General features: G+C 47.0%; 1 protein-coding gene across 2 annotated transcripts in view; it reads right to left on the reverse strand.

The window, feature by feature from the left end:
* The window catches only part of LOC126517907 (DNA-binding protein SMUBP-2-like), a 104800-nt gene that overhangs the window by 27674 nt on the left and 55331 nt on the right, over positions 1-21795 (reverse strand). For both annotated transcript variants that reach the window (XM_072285379.1, XM_050167730.3), the window contains 2 exons: positions 21443-21566; positions 16184-16360 (listed from right to left, as the gene is read on the reverse strand). In XM_072285379.1, the coding sequence (XP_072141480.1) occupies positions 16184-16360; positions 21443-21566 (301 nt within the window). The remainder of the gene's footprint in view (positions 1-16183; positions 16361-21442; positions 21567-21795) is intronic.

Below are 21795 nucleotides of genomic sequence, written 5' to 3' on the forward strand. Positions count from 1 at the left end.
CAAACTTGTGTACAAAATTGTACATGCCGCGCCAGTAGTAGCGGTGGCGAATTCGTTCGTACGTCTTGAAGACTCCGGCGTGGCCACACTGCGGGTCGTTGTGGAAAGCGGCACATATTTGAGACCTTAAGCTGCGGGGAACCACCAGAAGCCACCGACGACCTTCAGGAGTGTAATTGCGTCGGTGCAGCAGCTGGTCACGAATGGCAAAATGAACTGCTTGGCGTCGGAGGGTTCGGGATACAGGGATGGTCGATGATCCAGAAAGATAGTCGAAAAGAGAAGCGATCCACGGGTCACGACGTTGTGCGGTGACAAAGGAGTCCATGTCGAGAGATGACACGGAATGTGCGGAAGTTGTTCCGCAGGCCGAGTCTGGAGGTAAAGGTGAACGAGACAAGGCGTCTGCGTCGGAGTGTGTGCGTCCGCTGCGGTATACGACGCGAATATCGTACTCCTGGATGCGTAGTGCCCAACGGGCTAGGCGGCCAGTGCGATCTTTCAAGTTGGCGAGCCAACAAAGCGCATGGTGATCTGTGACTAAGTCGAATGGGCGCCCGTACAGATATGGTCGGAACTTGCCAAGTGCCCATACTAAAGCCAAGCACTCTTTTTCGGTCACGCTGTAATTGGCCTCAGGCTTCGTCAGCGTGCGACTCGCATAGGCGACTACGTATTCGGGGTAGCCCGGCTTTCGTTGGGCGAGGACGGCGCCGAGACCGACCCCGCTGGCATCTGTATGTACTTCAGTTGCAGCTGACGGGTCGAAATGGCGAAGAATAGGTGGGGAGATGAGAAGACGACGCAGCGTCGCAAAGGCGGAGTCACATGCAGTGGACCAGCAGGAGAGGGCGGCGTCACCGCGTAGAAGCTGAGTCAATGGCGCCATGATCGATGCGAAATTTCGAACAAAGCGCCGGAAATATGAGCATAGGCCCATGAAGCTTCGAAGTTCTTTGATGGTCTGAGGCTTCGGAAATTCAGCGACCGCTCGAAGTTTTGCAGGATCGGGTAGAACGCCATGCTTGGACACAACGTGGCCTAAAATGGTAAGCTCTCGCGCGGCGAAGCGGCACTTCTTGAGGTTGAGTTGAAGGCCAGCGTTCGTTAGACAGGTCAAAACTTGTCTGAGGCGGAGCAGGTGAGTAGGAAAATCAGGCGAGAAAACCACGACATCGTCGAGGTAACACAGACATATAGACCACTTGAGGCCACGCAGCGTGTTGTCGATGAGTCGTTCAAAGGTGGCAGGGGCGTTACAAAGCCCGAAAGGCATCACCTTAAATTCATATAAGCCGTCAGGTGTAATGAATGCGGTTTTCTGGCGATCGGCAGCAGCCATCGGGACCTGCCAGTACCCTGAACGCAAGTCAAGGGATGAGAAGAATTCTGCTCCCTGAAGACTGTCGAGGGCGTCGTCGATGCGCGGCAAAGGATAGACGTCTTTGCGCGTTACCTTATTCAACCGACGGTAGTCGACGCAAAAGCGAATAGACCCGTCCTTCTTGCGAACGAGAACGACAGGAGATGCCCAGGGACTGTGCGAAGGTTGAATAACATCACGGCGCAGCATATCTTCGACTTGGGTGGTAATGACACGACGCTCTTCGGCAGAAACGCGGTACGGTCGTTGACGTAACGGCTGATGTGAACCGGTGTCAATGTAGTGCTGCACTTCCGACGTGCGGCCCAGGCGAGGTTGTGAAACGTCGAATGAATTTCTAAATTTGTGCAGGAGATCAAGAAGGTCGGCGCGTTCGGCAGGTGTGAGGGTATCGGCGATGGCATTCGAGAACGCATCCCTGGACGTTTCCTCAAGCGCGGACATCGAAGACGGTTGGCCGGAGTCGACATCAAAAGAGTCTCCGGGGACGTCAACCAAAGACGAAGAGTCGAGGAGTTCCACGAAGCCAAGGCATTCGCCAACGAGCAACGTAATAGGCGCACAGAGGGGATTGTAAAAGTATATATTGCTGCAGCCGCCAGCCATGTCAAGCGTCGCGAAGGGTAGTGGGAGGGATTTACGGCTCATGAAGATGTCGGACGGTGTGAAGAAGACCGTTGCATCAGCGATGGCATCGCAAGAGACAGGTACGAGGGCGAAGGAGCCAGGTGGAATATCTGTGTCCTCGCGCACGGTAAGTTTAGAAGGGCGGTCGCAATCTTCGTCCAAGGGTGCGTCACAAGGGGAAAATTCAACTTCGGCGCGTGCGCAGTCGATCACGGCTTTATGGCTGGATAAGAAGTCCCATCCGAGGATGACGTCATGTGAGCAGGTGGGAAGAACAATACACTCGACGATGTAAACAATGCCGTGAATAAGCACACGTACAGTACAGGCTGCGTGCGGAGTGACGTGCTGCGCGCTTGCCGTACGAAGCAACAGTCCAGAAAGCGGCGTGGTCACCTTGCGCAGCGAACGGCACAGTTTGGCGGCTATCACAGAAACGGCAGCGCCGGTATCCACAAGAGCGAATGCAGGAACACCTACACAAATTTCGACCACGTTAGCAGGAGAGGCGCGAGGACTTAGACAGTTCGAATGGGGCGCAGTTCTTGCCTCTTGAACTGCGACGTTCAGTTTTCCTGGTCAGGTGGTGCGGGTCGCCGACGCATTGGGGAGAGCGAGCGTCGGCGAGGGGATGGCGAGCGACGTGAAGGAAATTCTGGGATGTCAGCACGAGCGTACGGTTGGGGGGAAGGAGCGGCGTATTGGCGAAATGGCTGGCTGCCGTACTGGAAGGGCCGCGAGGCGTCGCCGAACGCTTGAGGGCGACGGCGGCAATATCGGGCGACGTGTCCGGGAGTGCAGCAGGAATAACAGATAGGTCGATTGTCAGGTGTCCTCCAAGGATTAGCTCGCGGTGCAGTCCAAGATGCAGCATGGGTTTCCGGTGGCAGCGGTTGGGACTGGGTCGCGAAAGACGCCTGTGGAGGCCTGCGCACTGCCTGCGCGTACGTGAGAGGCGCGGCCACAGGCAGGACTGGCTGCGCATAGGTGAGAGGCGCGGCGACAGGCTGCACTGCCAGCGCAGAGTTGAGATTCGCGGCTGCAGGCGGCTGATGGTGTGCGGACGGGACAACTTGGGCGACCTCTTCTGAAATGAGGGTGCGGAGCGAGTTTGGAATACGGGAGGTGGGCTCCTGAGTGAAGGGGACTAAAGAAAGTTGGCGGGCAACTTCCTCACGCACGAAGTCCTTGACCCGCTGAAGGAATGAGGATGGGTCGTACATGTTGTCAAGGCTCGCCAACAAGTCGTCGCTTCCCAGAGGACGCCGAGTCGAAGCGCGTTGCTTCCTTAACTCATCGTAACTTTGGCATAGGCTGACAACTTCAGACACAGTGCGCGGATTCCTGGCTAGGAGCATCTGGAATGCGCCGTCATCGATGCCTTTCAGTATATGGCGAATTCGCTCAGCTTCGGGCATTGCGGCGTTGACTCGTTTACAAAGGTCCACGACGTCTTCTATGTAGCTTGTGAACGTTTCTGCCGTCTGCTGTGCTCGGGCGCGCAAGCGTTGTTCGGCGCGCAGCTTGCGAACAGCGGGTCGGCCGAACACTTCCGTAAAGGTTGTCTTGAAGAGCGACCATGTGGGTACGTCACTTTCGTGGTTGTGAAACCACAGTTGGGCAACACCAGCCAGATAAAAGATGACGTGCGTTAACTTGGCTGGATCATCCCACTTGTTGTGTGCGCTCACCCGTTCATATGACGCAAACCAGTCTTCTACGTCTTCGTCGTCTGCACCGCTGAAGATCTTGGGGTCCCGTTGTCGTGGAACGCCGGTGCAGGTGACGGACTGTGGCGTCGGTGCCGTTTGGGATGAGCTGTCGGTCATGGCGGGCGGTAGCGTTCTTGATCTTAGCTCCAGGGTTTCAAGCGACGGGGTTTGAGTACCCAGCACCTCCACCAATTGTGAAAGGGTTTATTGGTGGCGCCTAATGCGAAGGCACAGCGACCGGGAACGGCGAGGCAGCCCGAAGCACTGTCCAAACGGACGCCAGCAATCAACAGCGCGAGCGGAGACGAGCCGCGTGTTGGCGATGCGGCTGTGCCGCGAGGCGCGTCTTCTTCTTCACAGATTTTTCAAATATCGGTACCTTCGGCGAATGACTCGGTCGTAGTCGGTTCCCTGACGTGCCCGGTGTTCCCATGACGTGCAATCTCTCTATCGGTACAAGGTTCATCCAGGTTGGCTATACTGACTGAAACAACTGACGTGACGCAAACAGAGGGACAACAGCAGGGTGTGTGGAAAGCATGAGAGCATGTGTGAAGATCGGTCTGATTAGCCACCAGAAGCATTGGCCTAGCCAGGGAAGTCGAACCCCCCCTTTCCCACGGAACAGAAAGTTTGAGGAGGTGGGCTCTGAAAGAACAACATGGATGAAAATAAAGTCCGAAGGGGCAGGAGGGGGTTTTCTTGTCACCGTACCTAGAACTTCAGTTTATCCAGTTTGCCCACAACCGCTGTCGTGTCGTTAGTAGTAGTGTTTCCTTGCCTTCTCACATCACCTTTTCGCTATCCCCCATCCCCACCCCCCTTGTATGGGAACTAAGAGTGAAGAGTGGCAAGGCCATTAATCACTCGTTTTGCAACTGTCTCGGTTCCGCCCATTCTTTGCCTCCTCTCTCCCCTCCTCTGTAGCATTCTATCTAGCTTCCCTCTGGACTTGGGTACAGTAGAAAGGTAAGCGCTGCAATTTATGCAGTGGTTTTACGATGGGTCACGGATAATTACAGCTGTCAAGAGGCTAATGTGGTGATTGACACCGAGGGAGCTCCAGAGGGCATTGTGCATATTCGACGCGGTGCAAAGGTTCAAACGAGTTTCTCACATCTTTCCTCTCTGCCACGCTTCTTCCATGTATATACACGCTCTGAACCACCCCCACGTCGCCAAACTTTCAAGAAAAAAATAACAAACTTTAAAAGAATGCTGATTTGTGCATGACAAAATATATCAAGCACAGGGGTGCTGGGCCAGGGAAGCTAAGAAACTGCCAGAACAAACAGGTGGGCGAGCAGGTAGGAGAATGGTGTCAATGTCCACGCAGAAACAGAAATATAGGAACGTTAGTGGCTGCGATGCCGTTCAACAAACTGGTGAATGTTGAAGAATGTGACAGTGAATAATTGAAAAGAATGTTAAGAAGGGGAGTGGTGTGATGGATACAAGAAGGGGGATCACTCATAAAAGGTGTTGAAGAATGAAATTGGCGGATAATTATGGACATAGGGAGAGCGTTTTATCACTGCCCGATTACTCAACACCAGACAGCCGTGGCCAGTTGCCTAGCTGAGGCTCACCTATCATGTGGTAACGCATGGCACTTTCTGCGGAGAGCCCATCCTAACTAAACATTGCGACAGTTTCAGGATAGACGGATGTCAGGATACACGACACTTTCAAATGCCGTAATTTTCAGGCAGGCTTCTAAACAGGACATTAAAATTTTTTTTAATATGGCCATTTTCTAAAATAGCATAAGGATGATAGCATAATTTGATGCGAAGTGACTGCGAAAGGTGCATCCTCGTTGTTAAAGCATTCTTGCCTGGAAACTGTCTCTGCATGGTGTACAACCAATATTATATATATATGTGAGAGAGAGAGAGAGGTTGGCATAGCTGAAAAATTTCTGGCTACACCGCTGGCCAAAAGACACACTGATCGCATAGAATACGCAAGTCCATTGCTCACGCATGCAGATAAGTGCAGTTGGGACCTTTCTAAACACACACAAGTATGCAAATGAGTTCGGCACGCATGCTTGCGGTAGTTGCCAGCTGTTGACCGCAGGCCCAAACGCCGCTTCAACGGCTGTCAATCTAACCAATAAGCGTGATTTCGTGACTGTTCACTAATGAGCCACCACCCATAAGAACATATTAGTGACAAGCTTTCTGCAACGGTTTGCGGCCTGTCATCACGTTGGCCAGCGGCGAATTTTCGTCATGGTCACACTAGTTTGTCCAGCCCATTGAGCCTAACCGGAGCTGCATCGTAGGATATGCTGGTGAATAAGTTATGGTTACCTAATAAACGAAAATTTATTCACAGCAGTCGCATGAATGCTGTGAATAATTGCCTTGCCATCGAAAGTGAGTCCATGGGATGACAGTTGCATGTTCATGGCTGCCATCTTTGAGAAATACTGTACAGTGTCCCCTCATTCCGAATGCCGTATGTAGGCACACAACTGTCTACTTACTTTCGTAGCTTCGAGCGACCCATCACTAGACTATAATTATAGCTTAGGATTTACATGGCATGCTCAAGAATACCATGTGACAGCCCACTGACCTCTGGCTGCAGACATTTTACACAGATAGATAGATGCGGACAGAAAAAAAAATGGGGGGGGGGGGACATCGCACGAACATGCCGTGGGCATCTGTATTGTTGGCTCCTATGACTGCGCAGAGCGGTTCTGAGTGACGTCACGCAGATTTCCCGCTTTTGTCTGTCGAAGAGATTAGCCTTACAAAAAGCTGACGATAACCCATGGAAGCCACTTGCCATAAAGATGCAAAAACACTCCTGCCTTCTGCAAGAAAAGGGGAAGTTAATACATTCTAAGTGGCACAAGGTTGGCATTAAGCACAGTATGGCCCTACATTAAACTGAAAACCCCAATGGTATCTAGGATAACTTCGCCATTTCATCAGCTTCAGAGAGAAAAAAAACACTTAAACTCTATTTGACAGATATTTCATTGATAAAAAATATTTTCCAGGCCTGTGTATACAAACAGAGTTGCTATCAGTGTAGGCATACCAATTTGGTGTTCCTTAATAGTAAGATAGAGCATACTATATATGCACTTTGATTCATAGGTACCTACTAACTACTAACTAACTAGCAAGATTCTCAAGTAAGGAGATTGGACTCCCGAGCATGTGTAGCGCTGTGTTTTTTGCACAAAATTTGGAAGCATAAGAGTGGTTAAATTTTCTTATATTAAATATATGATTCGATATTCAACCTTCTTATCTATTCGATTCACTATTCAATTAGAAATCCACTATTCGGTACCCGCACACCCATAATGAGAGGAGAACATGAAACTCTATTTCGCCTGCTGAATACATTGTGAAATACTCCAATGGGTCACCTATGTCCTCCACATCAGACGTCTTACCTGGAGCAACAAAAAGGGGACGTGTGGTGGGCATGCAGGAGCTTTGTTTACGTCGACTCCGTGCCACTGCCTTGCGAAGTCAAACCCACTAGAAATGTTGCTCTCACTGTTGTCCTCTCTCAAAAGACGAGCTGAATGCATCAGTACTTTCTTCAGTCGAAGAGCAGCACACTTCCTTATTGGATTCATCGCTGAAGCCAGCTTCTCTTTTTTTGGGAACAAGCCAGTGAAGCTCGAGCAGCTGGCGATGCCAATTCTAAAGACCCCAGTGAGCAACTTGTTTTACTTCCATACTGAAGAGATTTTGCGCCAAAAAACAACACACACAAGAAACACGACGACACCATGGGCGCTACTTCAACTTAATGAGGGTGAAAGCACTCTACATATATAGCTCTCCAAAATATCACGCATGCGTACAAAGCAACATGGAGTACAAAGTGTTAGTGATACATCGGTTTTTCTTTACGAGGCTGAGCTGAAGTTTCTATCGCGCCTACTCTGATAAAACTTTGTACTCCATGTTGCCTTGTACGCATGCGCGGTGTTTTGGAGGGCTATATATGTTGAGTGCTTTCACCCTCATTAAACAGTTGAAGTAGCGCCCGTGGTGTCGTCGTCTTTCTTGTGTGTGTTGTTTTTTGGCGCGATATCTTTTCAGTATGCAAGATCACCAACTAGCCCAGCAGTTAACTCTTCTAAAGTTGTTTTACTTCCTCTGCCAGAATAAACTCGCTCCTTCTTGCACTGCCCCATGGCTTCTGTGCGGCCATCTACCGGAAACACGAGAAAGCACCAAGACAAAACCAGCTCATCCATGACATTGCTAGAAAACGAAAGTACTGTTGACGAGCACAGCTCGTCTTTGGCCAGTTTTACCAGAAATGCGCGGACAAACCCATTCGTTTAAGGCACGGAAGGGATTAATATGCACCCAGAGCTCGGTACAAGATTATTTTTACCTTCCACCTTTATTGGTATTAAAGTGGAAAGGTGGGCGAGTTGGTATGCACTCATAATGGTAACAGCGCAAACAAAACGACCGAGGGGGTGAAAGAACACAGGAGTTGCACCTCGTCCATCATTTTGTTTGCGCTGTTACCGTTATGAATTTATCGGTATGCAGTTACAACAGTTGCAAATTGAACCTGTGATGTCTTCCCTGTCACAGAATGTTGTAAAAGTATTCTTGTGCGAGAATGCAGTCACCTAAGCATAAAAATTTAAGTAAGCAAGACGAGACTTTAGTTACATAGACCAGGACAAATTTCATTTCAATTGTCAAGTTTGTTATTCAAGGACATTGAGACGAGTCTCCTCATATTCAGTTGCACTCCGGTGGACGGCAATTTCTTCTGTGAGTAAAACTTCTTCAACCTGGCAAATTTAAAATTAACTTGTTTGGTTAACAATTTTCTTTCTGTGCTTATACCCATCGACAGCCTGTTATCGATGGTTTTAACTTCAAATTTTGCCACGCTGTGGGGATGCGCGACTCTCACGCATCCCCTGATATGTTGTTTTCCCGCATGGCTCACGTGGCCTGGCGCCCGTGGCGGTCGGAGTGGTACAAGCGCGGTGCGAGAGATGGCGCGAGTGTCGCGCCGTTGCGGGGTTACTTGGGTGCGGGTAAGACAAGGCGCTCTCTCTTGGATTCGGGACAGCGAGCGGGATGGACGTGCCGTGCCGCGCGTGCGCCGACCCATGCTTCTGCGAGACCGTCTCGCGTGGCCGCCTTCGAACGCGCCACCGTTGGCGTGACCGTACACGCGAATGACCAGGCGTTGGGATCCAGCATGGGGCGAAGATATTCGCTCGCTATGCTGTCGCGGTGAGTCGGACTTCTAGGTTTGTCACGCGCCCATCGGCATGTTTTGTGGATAGCAACTCGGCTAGCTGGCATTGATCTATGAAAGGTGCAATAAATGCCCTTGTGATTGTGTGCACTACTGTGTTGTCGTTCCTTTGTCCCAGGAGTACGGGAGGAGGGCCCCACATCTGGCTGCCCAACGTGGGACTCTTGGGGCATCGGACGATAGATTTAACAGTTTTGCTTCGTTCGAGACCTTTGTTTGAATCGAAGCGTAGGGCTAGCGTGGATTTTGATCGCTAGCGTTGGCGGCGTGCTTTCTTGAGAGAGGCGACGGTGGCTGTAGTGTGTTTGAACTTGTCAACATGCTAAGCCTTTTCGCAAGTGTTTTTTTTTTAATGACATTCGTCAGTACGAGAGCCACGTGGTCTGCATCCTGGGAGAGCGAGGCTGAGCGCCCGCGGAGCAGTGGCAAGCCTGAAGCGAGAGAGTACGGAAGCCTCGTGGGTGGTCCAAATTTCTTATGTAAATAGCTTCTTCTATCTCTTTGACTCGGATGAAGTCGCGGCTCTGGGAGCCGGGTGGCCGCGGGCCACGGGTGCCACTACGGGCTGACTGGTATTGCGGCCTGGCACCGGGCACTCCGACACCATCTGGGACGGTGGGCGCCGTCAACTCGGATGCTGTGTGCACCGAGCGGAGTAGGACCACCTCATAGAGCTGATGTCTCCTCACGGCTGCCTGTTTTGCGCCCATTTTGGGTGTTGTTTTTGGATGCCGGTTGTTGTCGGGGTAGCGACGCTTTAGGCCTAAGGCTTTACGAAGCTGCCTGTCGCACGTGGAGGGACACAACCTGGTGGACCGTGGCATTGAGGCGTTGCAATTTGCTTCCCTCATTCTATTTAGCCTTGCACGAATTGAAATTACTCGTTCGGCTCAAGGAAGCGAGCTTCGTTCACATGAACTTAGCATCTGAGTAGCTGCCCGATCTTTTGCTAGCCGAGTTGAACATTGTACCACGTGGGCGATGCGCATGCACAATTCCTCTCCCTTGCACTACTTTAGTGTTTGCCGAGTGTGTTGAGTGTACGCAGCGTGATTGGAGTCACCCCTGGCTTGCTGTCACCTGCACATCGTCTGCGCTGCTGGCCCGGACTACGATAGAGTCACCCCGGGCGATGGTGATGCTGTGGCCAGTTCGGGGCAGCGACTTCGGTGGCCTCCTGCATCCAGCTCACAACCCTCGGCGGCGGACAAAAGAGCCGGCGGTCACCGACAGCTACGGCGGCTCTTGCCAGCAGGGCGCGTCGGCGCAAGCGACGCTTGCTCGTACCGACTACTGCGTCGTCGTTTCCGGAGTCCTGGCCTGGAATCGTGCCGTCGAGTCCGCAAAGCTGCTGCTGTGACCGGCGGACGCCAGCGGTGTACCCAGGGACAATGTCGGCTCGCATGCTATGGACAGCGTGTGGACATTTCTTCGGCGCGGCTACTGTTGCATGTACTACCTTGTTCGCGAAGCACGCATTGATGTTAGACCGAGCGACATGTTTCGCCGGAATATGTAGTGCTTTAAGGTTGGGGGGATGTGGGGATGCGCGACTCTCACGCATCCCCTGATATGTTGTTTTCCCGCACGGCTCGCGTGGCCTGGCGCCCACGGCGGTCGGAGTGGTACAAGCGCGGTGCGAGAGGTGGCGTGAGTGTCGCGCCGCTGCGAGGTTACTTGGGTGCGGGGAAAGACAAGGCACTCGCTCTGGGATTTGGGACAGCAAGCGGGACGGACGTGCCGTGCCGCGTGTGCGCCGACCCACGCTTCTGCGAGACCGTCTCACGTGGCCGCCTTTGAACGCACCACCGTTGGCGTGACCGTACACGCGAACGATCAGACGTTGGGATCCAGCATGGGGCGAAGATATTCGCTCGCTATGCGGTCGCGGTGAGTCGGACTTCTAGATTTGTCGCGCGCCCATCGGCATATTTTGTGGATAGCAACTCGGCTAGCTGGCATTGATCTATGTAAGGTGCAATAAATGCCCTTGTGATTGTGTGCACTACTGTGTTGTCGTTCCTTTGTCCCAGGAGTACGGGAGGAGGGCCCCCCAACGCTTAACATGCTTTCCGACAGCTAGCGTTCACCAGTGCATAAAAGAGGAACTATTTTTCTAGTTTTGCTCTTGTGTTTGTTTGTTTTTTTTCACTGTGGGGAGCCTTTCAAAGCGCCTTTTAGTCGGGTGTGACGAGCGCTCGCAGCTTCCGACATGGCGTCGACGTCGCACGCAGATGCCCGTCGGAAACGGCTAATGTCAACAGATTCTGATAAATCTGCATCAGAATTTTTTGGTGGTTGCAGCACAGACTCGGAAGTTGATTTTGATTCATTGGACTTCAGTGCGAAAGTGCGTCAGATAGCCCCGAAACGTCAACAGGTACCCACCGGAAGGTTTGGTTTTCTACTCCGAACCGTTTCGTTGCAGCCGCGCTCAGATCTAAAGATATCCGGTGTGTTCTATAGGTCACAGTTCTTACCTGCAGGGCGTCAACGTTGTTTGAGCAGGACGCCTTGCTGGTGGTAGTGCAAAGAGAATAGTTTTGCATAAGAAGGCGGCTGGGAGTGGACCTCTGCATTGTGCAATTATTGCATTTCGCAGTGCTGGACGGCGGCTTGTAAGAGCCGCCACACGAGCACGATAGCCACTAGGGCTAACATTTTCCTACGTATATGAAGAACTTCTACAGGCAGACAGCTTACGCTTGCAGGAATGTTGTGTGCAGCCTTTTTGTTCAAGGTGTACACCTATTTCGAAACTTTTTTGCTTTCTTGGTGCAAAGCAGCATAAAAAGAATATATATATAACTTAGTTATCTTGGTTAGAAACTTGGTTATCTGACCCCGACAAAAATTTGTATTGCTTCCCTAACTATAAATCGGAATACTGCAATAGATTAACGAGCTGTCACGGTAGTGCGGCCATATATGTTTCTCCTAAGATTGCTTATCGAAGAAGACACGACCTATCCTTAACCATTACTAATTGTGAATCTGTTTGGATTGAATTCAGTAAATGCTTTCTTGCTCAGGACAACAAGAATTTCATATTTGGCTGCATTTACCATACTCCTTCATCGTCAGTTAATGATTTCTGTACCAATCTTGATCATATCTTACACACTATATCACTAGAAAATAAAAATGTTGTTATAATGGGCGATATAAATATTAATTTACTCGATGAAACATCACCCATATGTATTCACTATACTAGTTTATTCCATAGCTACAGATATGATTGTTCAATTGACATCCCTACATGCGAAGTTTCTAATGGCACAGGTACACTTATTGATCATGCTCTTTGTAACTTGTAACCTGCTTAATTCACCAGAGGCAAAAGTTTTGCACATCGACATCATTGACCACTATCCCCTGCTCTACGCTTCAATTCCAACGTACGACCTTGCCCACATTCACATACTAAAGATGTTCTGGACAAAGTCGGCTTCATAACTGCTGTTGCTAATACGAAGTGGTCTGGAATTAAATCACTAAACGACCCACAGAAAGACTTTCCAAATTTTTTGCACTAATTACATCATACTTCCAAAAGTTCACCTCCAAAAAGAAATGCAAGAAAAATGTGTCATTTTCTCACAATCCAAGGCTCTCACAGCAGTTATTAGCAGAAATGCACAAACGGAATAATCTATATAGGAAAACTGAAAAGCAACCATTCAACATGAACCTACGTGCCCGATATAAAAGCTTGTGCAACACTCTTAACTGTAAAATAAAAGCAGCTAAACGATCGCATTTTGAGCAAAGAATTTTGCAGGCGGCTAATAACACTAAAGAGAAATGGGAGATTGTCAACTCCTTTTTAAATAGACACACACGACTAAACCAGGTATCCAGAATTTTAAAGGATGGATAGAGCTCGATACTCCTACTGAAATAACTGAGGCTTTTAATAGTTTTTTCTTTCCTAACAATCCACCTACTCCTGCATAGATCATCAACATGAACCGTCTACCTCACTCATTCTTTTTATTTCCTACAACGCCACAAGAAATAAATGCTGTTATAAATAATCTAAAAGTGACAAGCGCTGGAATTGATGAGATCCAGCCGGCTAACATTAAATTAATTGTGCACTTAATTTCAGATACACTTTCATTTATTGTTAATTTATAATTTAAGACTGGTTTATTTACTTCTGAACTTAAGCATGGCAAAATCACCCCAGTTTTTAAGAAAGGCGATAGCTGATTATTAAATAACTACAGACTTATTTGCATTCTACCATTCTTTGGAAAAGGTATTGAAAAACTAATTGAAGTACGGCTAACGAAATACCTTTCTAAATTTAATATCTTCTCTTCATGCCGGTTTGGCTTTCACCGTGGATATTCCACTGAGCTGGCACTCATTAATCTTACTGACCAACTAAAAAATTAATCGACGAAGGATTTCTCACCGCCTCAGTTTTTATCGATTTAACGCAAGCATTTGATATCAAGCATAAATCATAATGTTCTTTTCTCTAAGCTCGAAGCAACTGGCATTTGTGGGCCTGCTCTCTCACTAATAAAAAGCTACTTATATAACAGAGTTCAAGTTGTTTCTATTTCCAATGCTTATTCTCGGCAGCGAATTACAAACATTGGTGTGCCCCAGGGATCTATCTTGGGGCCACTTCTGTTTTTGGTTTATATTAAAGGGACACTAAAGGGAAACAATAAATCAGTTTAGACTAATAAAGCATTGTTTGAGAACCCTGCAGGCCGTCATTTCAAAAAGATAGTTTGAATATTAGATGAGAAAATGTAGGTCCAAGTATCAGTATTTGAATTTCGCGCCGAACCCCAGCGCCGGTACGTCAGCGTGACGTCAGGGATTCCAAAGTATGTTTTCGCATTTGGGCTGCGTTGGCTCAATGAAGGTTCCCGAAACTTGCCATGTTTAATACTTGGTTCCTTTAGAACACACTGTAGTCAATCTGTACTGCTATATATAATTAGTAGATCCTAGAAAATGCCATCAAAATCCAAGACGTCACAGCCCCCAGGTGTGGGAACTTAAGTAGGCGTCGCCACCTGTATTTCGTTCTTGCGCTTCTTCTGGCTTACCAAACGTCTTGTCGTTGTAAGAGTGGTGTTTTGGGTGTTGTAGAACGGTAATTTACTGATGCAGAAGAAATCCTTTTTCACTTTAGTGCCCCTTTAAGGATTTACCTAACTGTCTTTCACCCACAGAATGCATTCTGGACGCAGAGGACACCACTATATTTACCTTTCATAAAGATATCTCATCTCTCGTTAATAAGTTAAATGCTGACTTCGAAAATATCTTAAGGTGGTGTAATGTTAACATCTTATCTATTAATGCAACTAAGACTAAATTTGTTGTATTCTCTTCACATCAGCAAAACATACCATCCATTCCACCTATCACTTTTGGTCCTCACCGCCTTCCTCCAAGTTCATGTTCATCTTTCCTTGGTATTCTACTTGATTGTAATTTGGAATATCACAATCATATTGCTCACAAAAAAAGAAGATAGCTTATGGTATACACATCTTAATTAAAACATGCCCTTACTTCACACGTACCACGTTACTCTCACTTTACCAATCTTTTGTCCACTCTCACATTACTTATGGCATAATATGTTGGGGAAACACATATAATACTCATATTGAGTCTCTCCAGACAGTTCAGAACCAAGCCATAAGAATAATTACTTGCAGTCCACGCTTTCCTAATGCGACTTCCCTACTACACGAGAATAACATCCTCACCATTTCTGGACTCACTAAATACAACCTAGGTATTTTTTTCTACAGATTTGTAAATAATGAGCTACCATCAATCCCATTTTCACCATCTAACCTGATGATTCATAGTACCACCAGATTTACGTTGAGTAACAATTTTCTTCTACCAAGAATACGCACTAACTATGGTAAACAGACTGTAGAATTCACTTCCATATCCATAAGGAACACTCTTCCTCTCTTAATGAAAAACGCAAGATCTTTATCACAATTTAAAAGAGAACTAAAAATGAATTTTTTATTGCCAGATTAACGACAAGGATTACTGTAGTCAGTCTTTGTTCGAATTTTTTTTTCTTTTTTTTCTCTCTTGTTGTAAATAAACCATTGATATTTTGTTCCCGCACAATTTTTCCTGCTCCCATGAGATATGCTAAACCACGTTATTTGTAATCAATTCTGTATTTTGTTCTCTAACCATTCTTTTCTTGTTGCTTGTATAGTTCCTTATTATATACTACTGTTGCTTTGAGATGTTAACTATAATGACTGTTTTTGTACAGGAGGTCCCGATACAGTGACTATGGGACCTCCTTCTGTATACTAAATACTTGTAATGAGATCCAACTTCTTATAATAAATTCTGATTCTGATTCTGAATGTTTTTACAGAGTTTTCTCATGTTTGTAAGAAATTTTTGTATAACTTTGTCAAAGAATTTTTTTCAAAGAATTGTTGATAAATATTTTCTTGAAAATAATACTATTAGAAAGCACATTCCTTCTACAAATTGATACCACACATTCTATCAAGCATTTGCTGTAGCAGTAACGAAATCGCTACTAGACTGCCCAAAAAACTGCCTATTTTTCTGCGGACAGGAAAGTGTTAAAGCAACAGATAACGGCAACACTGACATGGCTCGGATGCTCTGTAACCATAAGAACTACAGCACATGACCATAGAACACCGATTTAGTCAGATACTGTTACCAGAATGAACAGTGTGCAACTGCTTCTGCTATGATCTGGCACTGAAAATCTTGCTGCTTAAATGAATGAAATCAAATTCTGGAGTTTTGCATGGCAATATCATTATCTGACTATGAGGCATGCCTTAGTACAGGACTCCAGATTAATTTTGACCACCTGGGGTTCTTGATTGTGCCCGCAATGTACGGCACACAAGCGTTTTTGCATTTTGCCCCATCGGAATGTGGACGCTGCAACTGGGATCGAAGCCACGATCTTGAGCTCAGAAGCACAGCACCACCGGGCTACCATTCTGGATAGCCTCGCTGTTCATTTACATTTATGAAGTCCAAGTGCTTGCATAATTAAGGGCACAGATACCAGGTGAAATTCCAGCTCAACCACTGGAATTTGCCATCATACAGACAAAAGCTCAAAACTAGCTTTTGTGACAACTCCTATAGCATCGAAGTGTGCACTCACCAGATGTATATTCCCGTGCACTTCGCACTTCCCCTTCGTCACCAATGTAGTCGACGAGCGATCTGAGAAAGTCATGCCTCGACATGGTGGTGCTGTCGCATACCACGGCCAGGTGGCGCCGGGCCCTCGTCACCGCCACATTGATCCTCCGATCCTCGGCGAGGAAGCCGATGGTTCCTGAGACACAGCAACCACTTCATTTGTGAAAATGTTCTAAAACACAGAAGCCATGAAAAAAAGATCTGTCCCAATTCTAGGCTGGTTTGCCTCTGCTCGATCATATTCCTTTCTTATCATCCGCTATAAACAACCGATTGAATTTGACGATAACATGAGTGGAATGCCACTTAGACAACTAACGAAGCACAAAAATGGGCAGCATTAAAACAGAACCACGAAATTATCCCAGCCCTGTAATGCAGTGGACCCTGAACCAACTCCCATATCCTAGAATGCTCCTCCACTCGACAGTCCACCAGAACTACTGCACTGCCCCTGGACAAAAGCGGTCACTGTGCTTCGCTGACACTCTACAGCAATTCTCGAGAAGTGTGGCGTCTTCTTCAGCCGAGAGATGGTGCTGGGTTTTGGGGACCCACGGTAACGCCACAAAGGAGGCAGTGCAATGAGGCAGTGCAGGGCAGTGGGTTGGGTCTCTACTGAAGTCGGAGAAGTGCAGAGCACGATTGCAAGAACGTAGATGAAATTAAATGGACGGCTAAAGTGCAAGAAATATCTGCACCTCAAAAGCATGGCCACAGAATGGAGGAAGAGGTTAAGAAAGTTGGCAACCAAGTACAGGGTAACAGAAAGTGTAAGTAGACAGCCAGGAGTCCTAAAAAAGAAAGTGAGAGAAACAGATGGTAAATTGGATGCAAAGGGCAGAAACAAAAAAGAACATGGAGATCTACAAGAATGGCAAGAAAGAAATCAGGAGGGAAAACCTGTATGATAACACAAACGGCAGTGCATTGCTATTTGAGGACCGAGCTAGCTGCCCTAGAACAAAGACACGCCAGAGCAAATATGCACCACAGGACGAGGCGTTGTGTTTGCTGCAAAAAGAATCCTGGAAACGACTCTCCACATCGCAATGGAATGCCAAGACATTCAGCCAGCGAGACCTGTAGGGAGTGCGTACCTTTCAGAAGCATTGGGATTCAAAGAAGGTGGAAGGCTTAACTGGTCAGCAGTCGAGATAAGTAAGCAGAGACGATTAGAGTATAGGTGGAAAAAAAGCAGGGAAGAGATTCATGGAACCGGAGTCATTGCAAGCGTAGGTAATGGTACAATATGGTGAGAGAGGTTTTAAATACGAAAGATTGAGATCACATAGGCAAAAGTCTAGATAGCCATAGATGGAATGATTAAACCGAGCAGGCTAGGTGATTATTTATCCCCACCCCGTTTCAGAGGAAGTGCCAACAAACATCATCATCATCACCATGGAGTGAAGGAAGAGCGTCGAGCCAAGGGTCGTTAGGAATATGAGCTTAAAAGCCAGACTTTCTGATAACTTGCCAAAAGACGTGGAAATTTTATTTCGTCGACTAATACTAGAGGTAGCCTTCACAAGATGCTCCCTACATAAAAGTGGGGAACCAAACCTTTACCACAAGCTTGTGATTACCGTGATAAAGACATCTCAGATGTGCTGTTAACGTATCATCTCTATGCTCAGCAGAGGCGAGAACTGCCCATCAACTTTAGAGCAAAGGGGAATCATAGGCTCTCTTTAGGGACTATTCTCGGATCACTACCTTCACCAGACATTGCAAGGGGGGCATTATGTGCCGCGCGGAAATTCTCTAATATGTGCAACCTGCCGTATACACCACCATATTCAGAAATGCGCTTGAGCTTGAAGCTATGACTTGATGTGGTCAAGTTTGGCTCAAGATAATGACTGACATGAACTTGTCCATGATGCTCATTCTGTTTCCTTGGGTGCGATCATGTCAGGCATTACCTTCAGCAAGACTTGGCCAAGCCAAGTTGTAGCTTTAGGTTAAGGGCATTTTTAAATATGGGGGTCAGTGCTTCGAGTTGATCACTTTGGCCTTGCTCTGCAATCAGCTGGCCTCCTGGTTAGCTTGGATGGTACAGTGACTGCCCCAAAACAGAGCTGGTTCTAGGTTTGATCTCCAAACTGGGGCAAATTTTTCTTTAGCTGCAAAGTTTTCTTTCTGGGAAACATGTACATCTTTCTTTTGTAGGTTCATGCTACATTCGGGTGAATGACAATCTTCCCTGCCCCTAGCCTCAAAGTGCTGACAGCATTCATAAATCAGAACTTTAATTTTTAACCTCTCACTTGAGTGTAACATTGCGTCCTCCACCATTAGTTTCCTTCCCTTCATTTTTGCAAGTCCACCAGTAGGCGTTTTATTTTACTTCAAGTAATTTTCATCACTCACAGCAGCTTTATAGAAGTCAAGTGGAATAGCAGTCTTGTGCTTGTCCTAGAATTCATGTACTCTGGTATAGTCAAACCCAGATATATTGAATCCAAAAAGGATCATAAGAAAATTCAATATATAGGTAATTCAATATATTAAATAAAATTATTATTCAAAGAATTTTGAGGTGATTTTACAGCTGTTCGTTCTACAAACTAATTCGTTATATGTGGTTCGATATACTTGGGTTCGACTGTACAAAAGAAATGCTCAAATAATGCTGAAAGCTGTGAAAAAAAAAAAAAAAACTTCCAACCTCTCCAGCTGATGCCCATGCTAGGCTTACCTTAGTAGCTGCCTACCAACAGGCAGCTACCTGCCTGCCAACTGCCTGTGAGAGACAATCTGGTTATGAGTGACTGTAGTGGGTGAGCTTTGGATTAAATCTGATCAATTATGGTTTGTTAATGTGTGCCCACAGCACAATGCTATAGCCACCGAGCAAGCATAGGGGGACTGCCATGCCAACCTAAAGAAATATACGAGAAATGTGAACTTCTTTTAAGACCACCATTTATGTTCCCTTTTCATTTTTGTAAAAGATATGGTACTAGGAATGCCTATAGCGCTTTCACTGCTACTGGTGAAAAAAAAAGTAGCAATGGACATTGTGTACTATTTGAGTGTCAAAATTACAAGGTAGTGGGACTGCCCACTACCTTGTAAGGTGTGGGACTGCCCAAAGTCATTTTGGAGCAAGTAAAATTGCATGTTGGAGCAGTTTGGAGCAGATAAAATTTCATATTGAAGCAGGCCAATCTAAATTTTGGTGGAATGACGGAATATGGCAGCATACTGCGAAACAACGACGAAACACAGAATAAACCAACACAAAGTGCACAGTAGAAGCCCGCTTTGTAGCTATAGCGTACTAGGATATAGAAGAGTGGGTCGAGCGGCGGCATGGCGCATGCTTTCCTGTAAAGCCGAAAACATCACTGGCACTACGATCGTCCCCGTGCCAATGCTCATGATGATAGCGGAAAATGTTCTCAAATTATGCGGTCCAATCCAAGTGGTAGCATAACTTCTGGGTCACCATATGTCACCACAGACCCACAGAGCCACAATCAACCCTAGGCTGGTATAACATAAAACTAGTGTAATGTTTTTATTGCAACAGCGACTATATGGGCACTCCAGGTGCATTTCTGCTGTTGTTGTTGCAGTGATGATTCATATAAAGTCCAGGGGAGATAACACCGTAATCTTGAACCCTGTATGTTGTATGATAGAATCATTCAAGAGATAAGGAGTAGCCGGTGTCTTAAATTGTGCGTCAACATCTCCTTTTATCATATCAATAAAAAAGAACATCGTTGCCGCATGCAGTATGCTGTAAGTGCCAATTAAAGCGTGCGAGGATGAGCCGATGATGGCAGCTCATCCTCGCACTTTCCTCCATCTGGACGAAAGTGGTACGGAAACACGCCGTCTTCGGTCATGCACAAGGCACCGGGGGAGGGGATGGAGGGACTCTACTTCGGAGGCTTCAGCGTACGGCGCAGCCTATCTTAAAGCGATCTGCGATGGGGACAGAGTGCGACTGCTGATAGCTTCGTGCGCACTGCGTTTCCACCGCTTAGTTCGCTTAGCTCATTGAAGCGAGGCAGCACAAAGGTCAATTCTCTCGCTGCTGCTGCCGCACTTCTTCCCTCCAGTGTTCTAACAGCGAGTTTCCACAGTCGAGTCAGATGTGTTCATGTTTGCCTGGGTGCGCGTCACACCATAGTTGTTAATTTAGTTAGTAAGCAAATGTTTACAAGTTGATATGGCCGATCGAGCTTATATCCTTACTTGGCATAACTGTCTACTAATTTGCTATTGCAATGGACACTTTGCCTTTTGGGTGAAACTGCATATTTTTATTCCAAATCCACCATTAGGCCTTCGTGATAAATGAAAACAGATAGGAATAATGTTGCATCATAGCGGCCCTGGGGACTGAGACGTCCACTCATTGACCCTGCTGCAGTGTGTGCCTCCCTAATATCTAGTTCGCCCTCAGCCTACTTTTCGTTATTTTGCACTGCTCGGCCTACTCGACAGCGTTCCATCTAGTGCCCTCTCAACATGGCCGCACTGCAGCTGTGCCGACAGCAGCGGCAACATCCGAGAGTGGCCGCATGCACGCCGGCCACTTGCCGGAAGCTGAGAAAAGCCCAGTGTTGTAAGCGCGAAAATGACGAGAAACTGTGCGGAAGGCACCGCAGCACAATGCGTGGAATGGGAACAGCTGCACTCTTTTTTGGAGAACGAATCCGCTCGCTGTTCACGGCCGCTGCCGGAGCACACGTGCCGAAGCCGTTCTGGCACAGTGTAGCACAATTTCGGTCAATTTTCCGTGTTTGGCGTAGTTTTGGTGTAGAAATTTGCATTTGTATTAAAATGGTGCAATTTGCACAGGAGTCCCATCTCTGAACCCTTGTCATGACGACTTAACTCGTTGGCAGTTAAGGGGTTAACTGATCTCGCTAAGTGTTACTGACACAATTATGGCAGTTAGCACATAGATACACAGAAACCAAGTACCCAATACGGTAGAGTTTCACAATCTTAAATGCAGCTTATGAGAACTGCTTTAAATGATTGGCATGATACGGTGGTACATGGTTTCTCATCATGCAGAATTTAACATTTCTTAGTTTTCTTCATGTTGCCTGCTTTTTAAAATTGAAACTTGGTGTGCCTTGCATTTGTGGCAAAAATTCAACAACAAACTAAATGAAGAGATTGTTCCCGTGATGGAATGATCAAGCATAGATAAGTAAATTGCATGGAGTTAATCTCTAAAACTAACCTGTGTCATTAGACCGCACAAATGACATCACGACAGCGTCCTTCTCACGACCTTGAAAGCCGTCAACCGATCGGATCTCCAAGCCAGGATGCCGGGAAGAGAGGCGAAGCCTTATGAGCTCGACCTGAATACAGCACAAACAGGAGACGACACTAAAATCACAAAACACCATTGCGACTAAACAGCTTGTTGGGTATCTTGGTATGCTTCTGAATAATAAATTTTTTGGGACAATACATTTTTTTCTTTTCCTGGCCAACGTCCCGGACATAGGAGCAATGTATTTTAATATGGTTATTGCAATTGCATTTTCACCTGAAAGTGGATAATATGGCTGCAGAAGTGGGCCTTTA

Source organism: Dermacentor andersoni, chromosome 11 (genome assembly GCF_023375885.2).
Source record: "Dermacentor andersoni chromosome 11, qqDerAnde1_hic_scaffold, whole genome shotgun sequence".
Taxonomy (NCBI): domain Eukaryota; kingdom Metazoa; phylum Arthropoda; class Arachnida; order Ixodida; family Ixodidae; genus Dermacentor; species Dermacentor andersoni.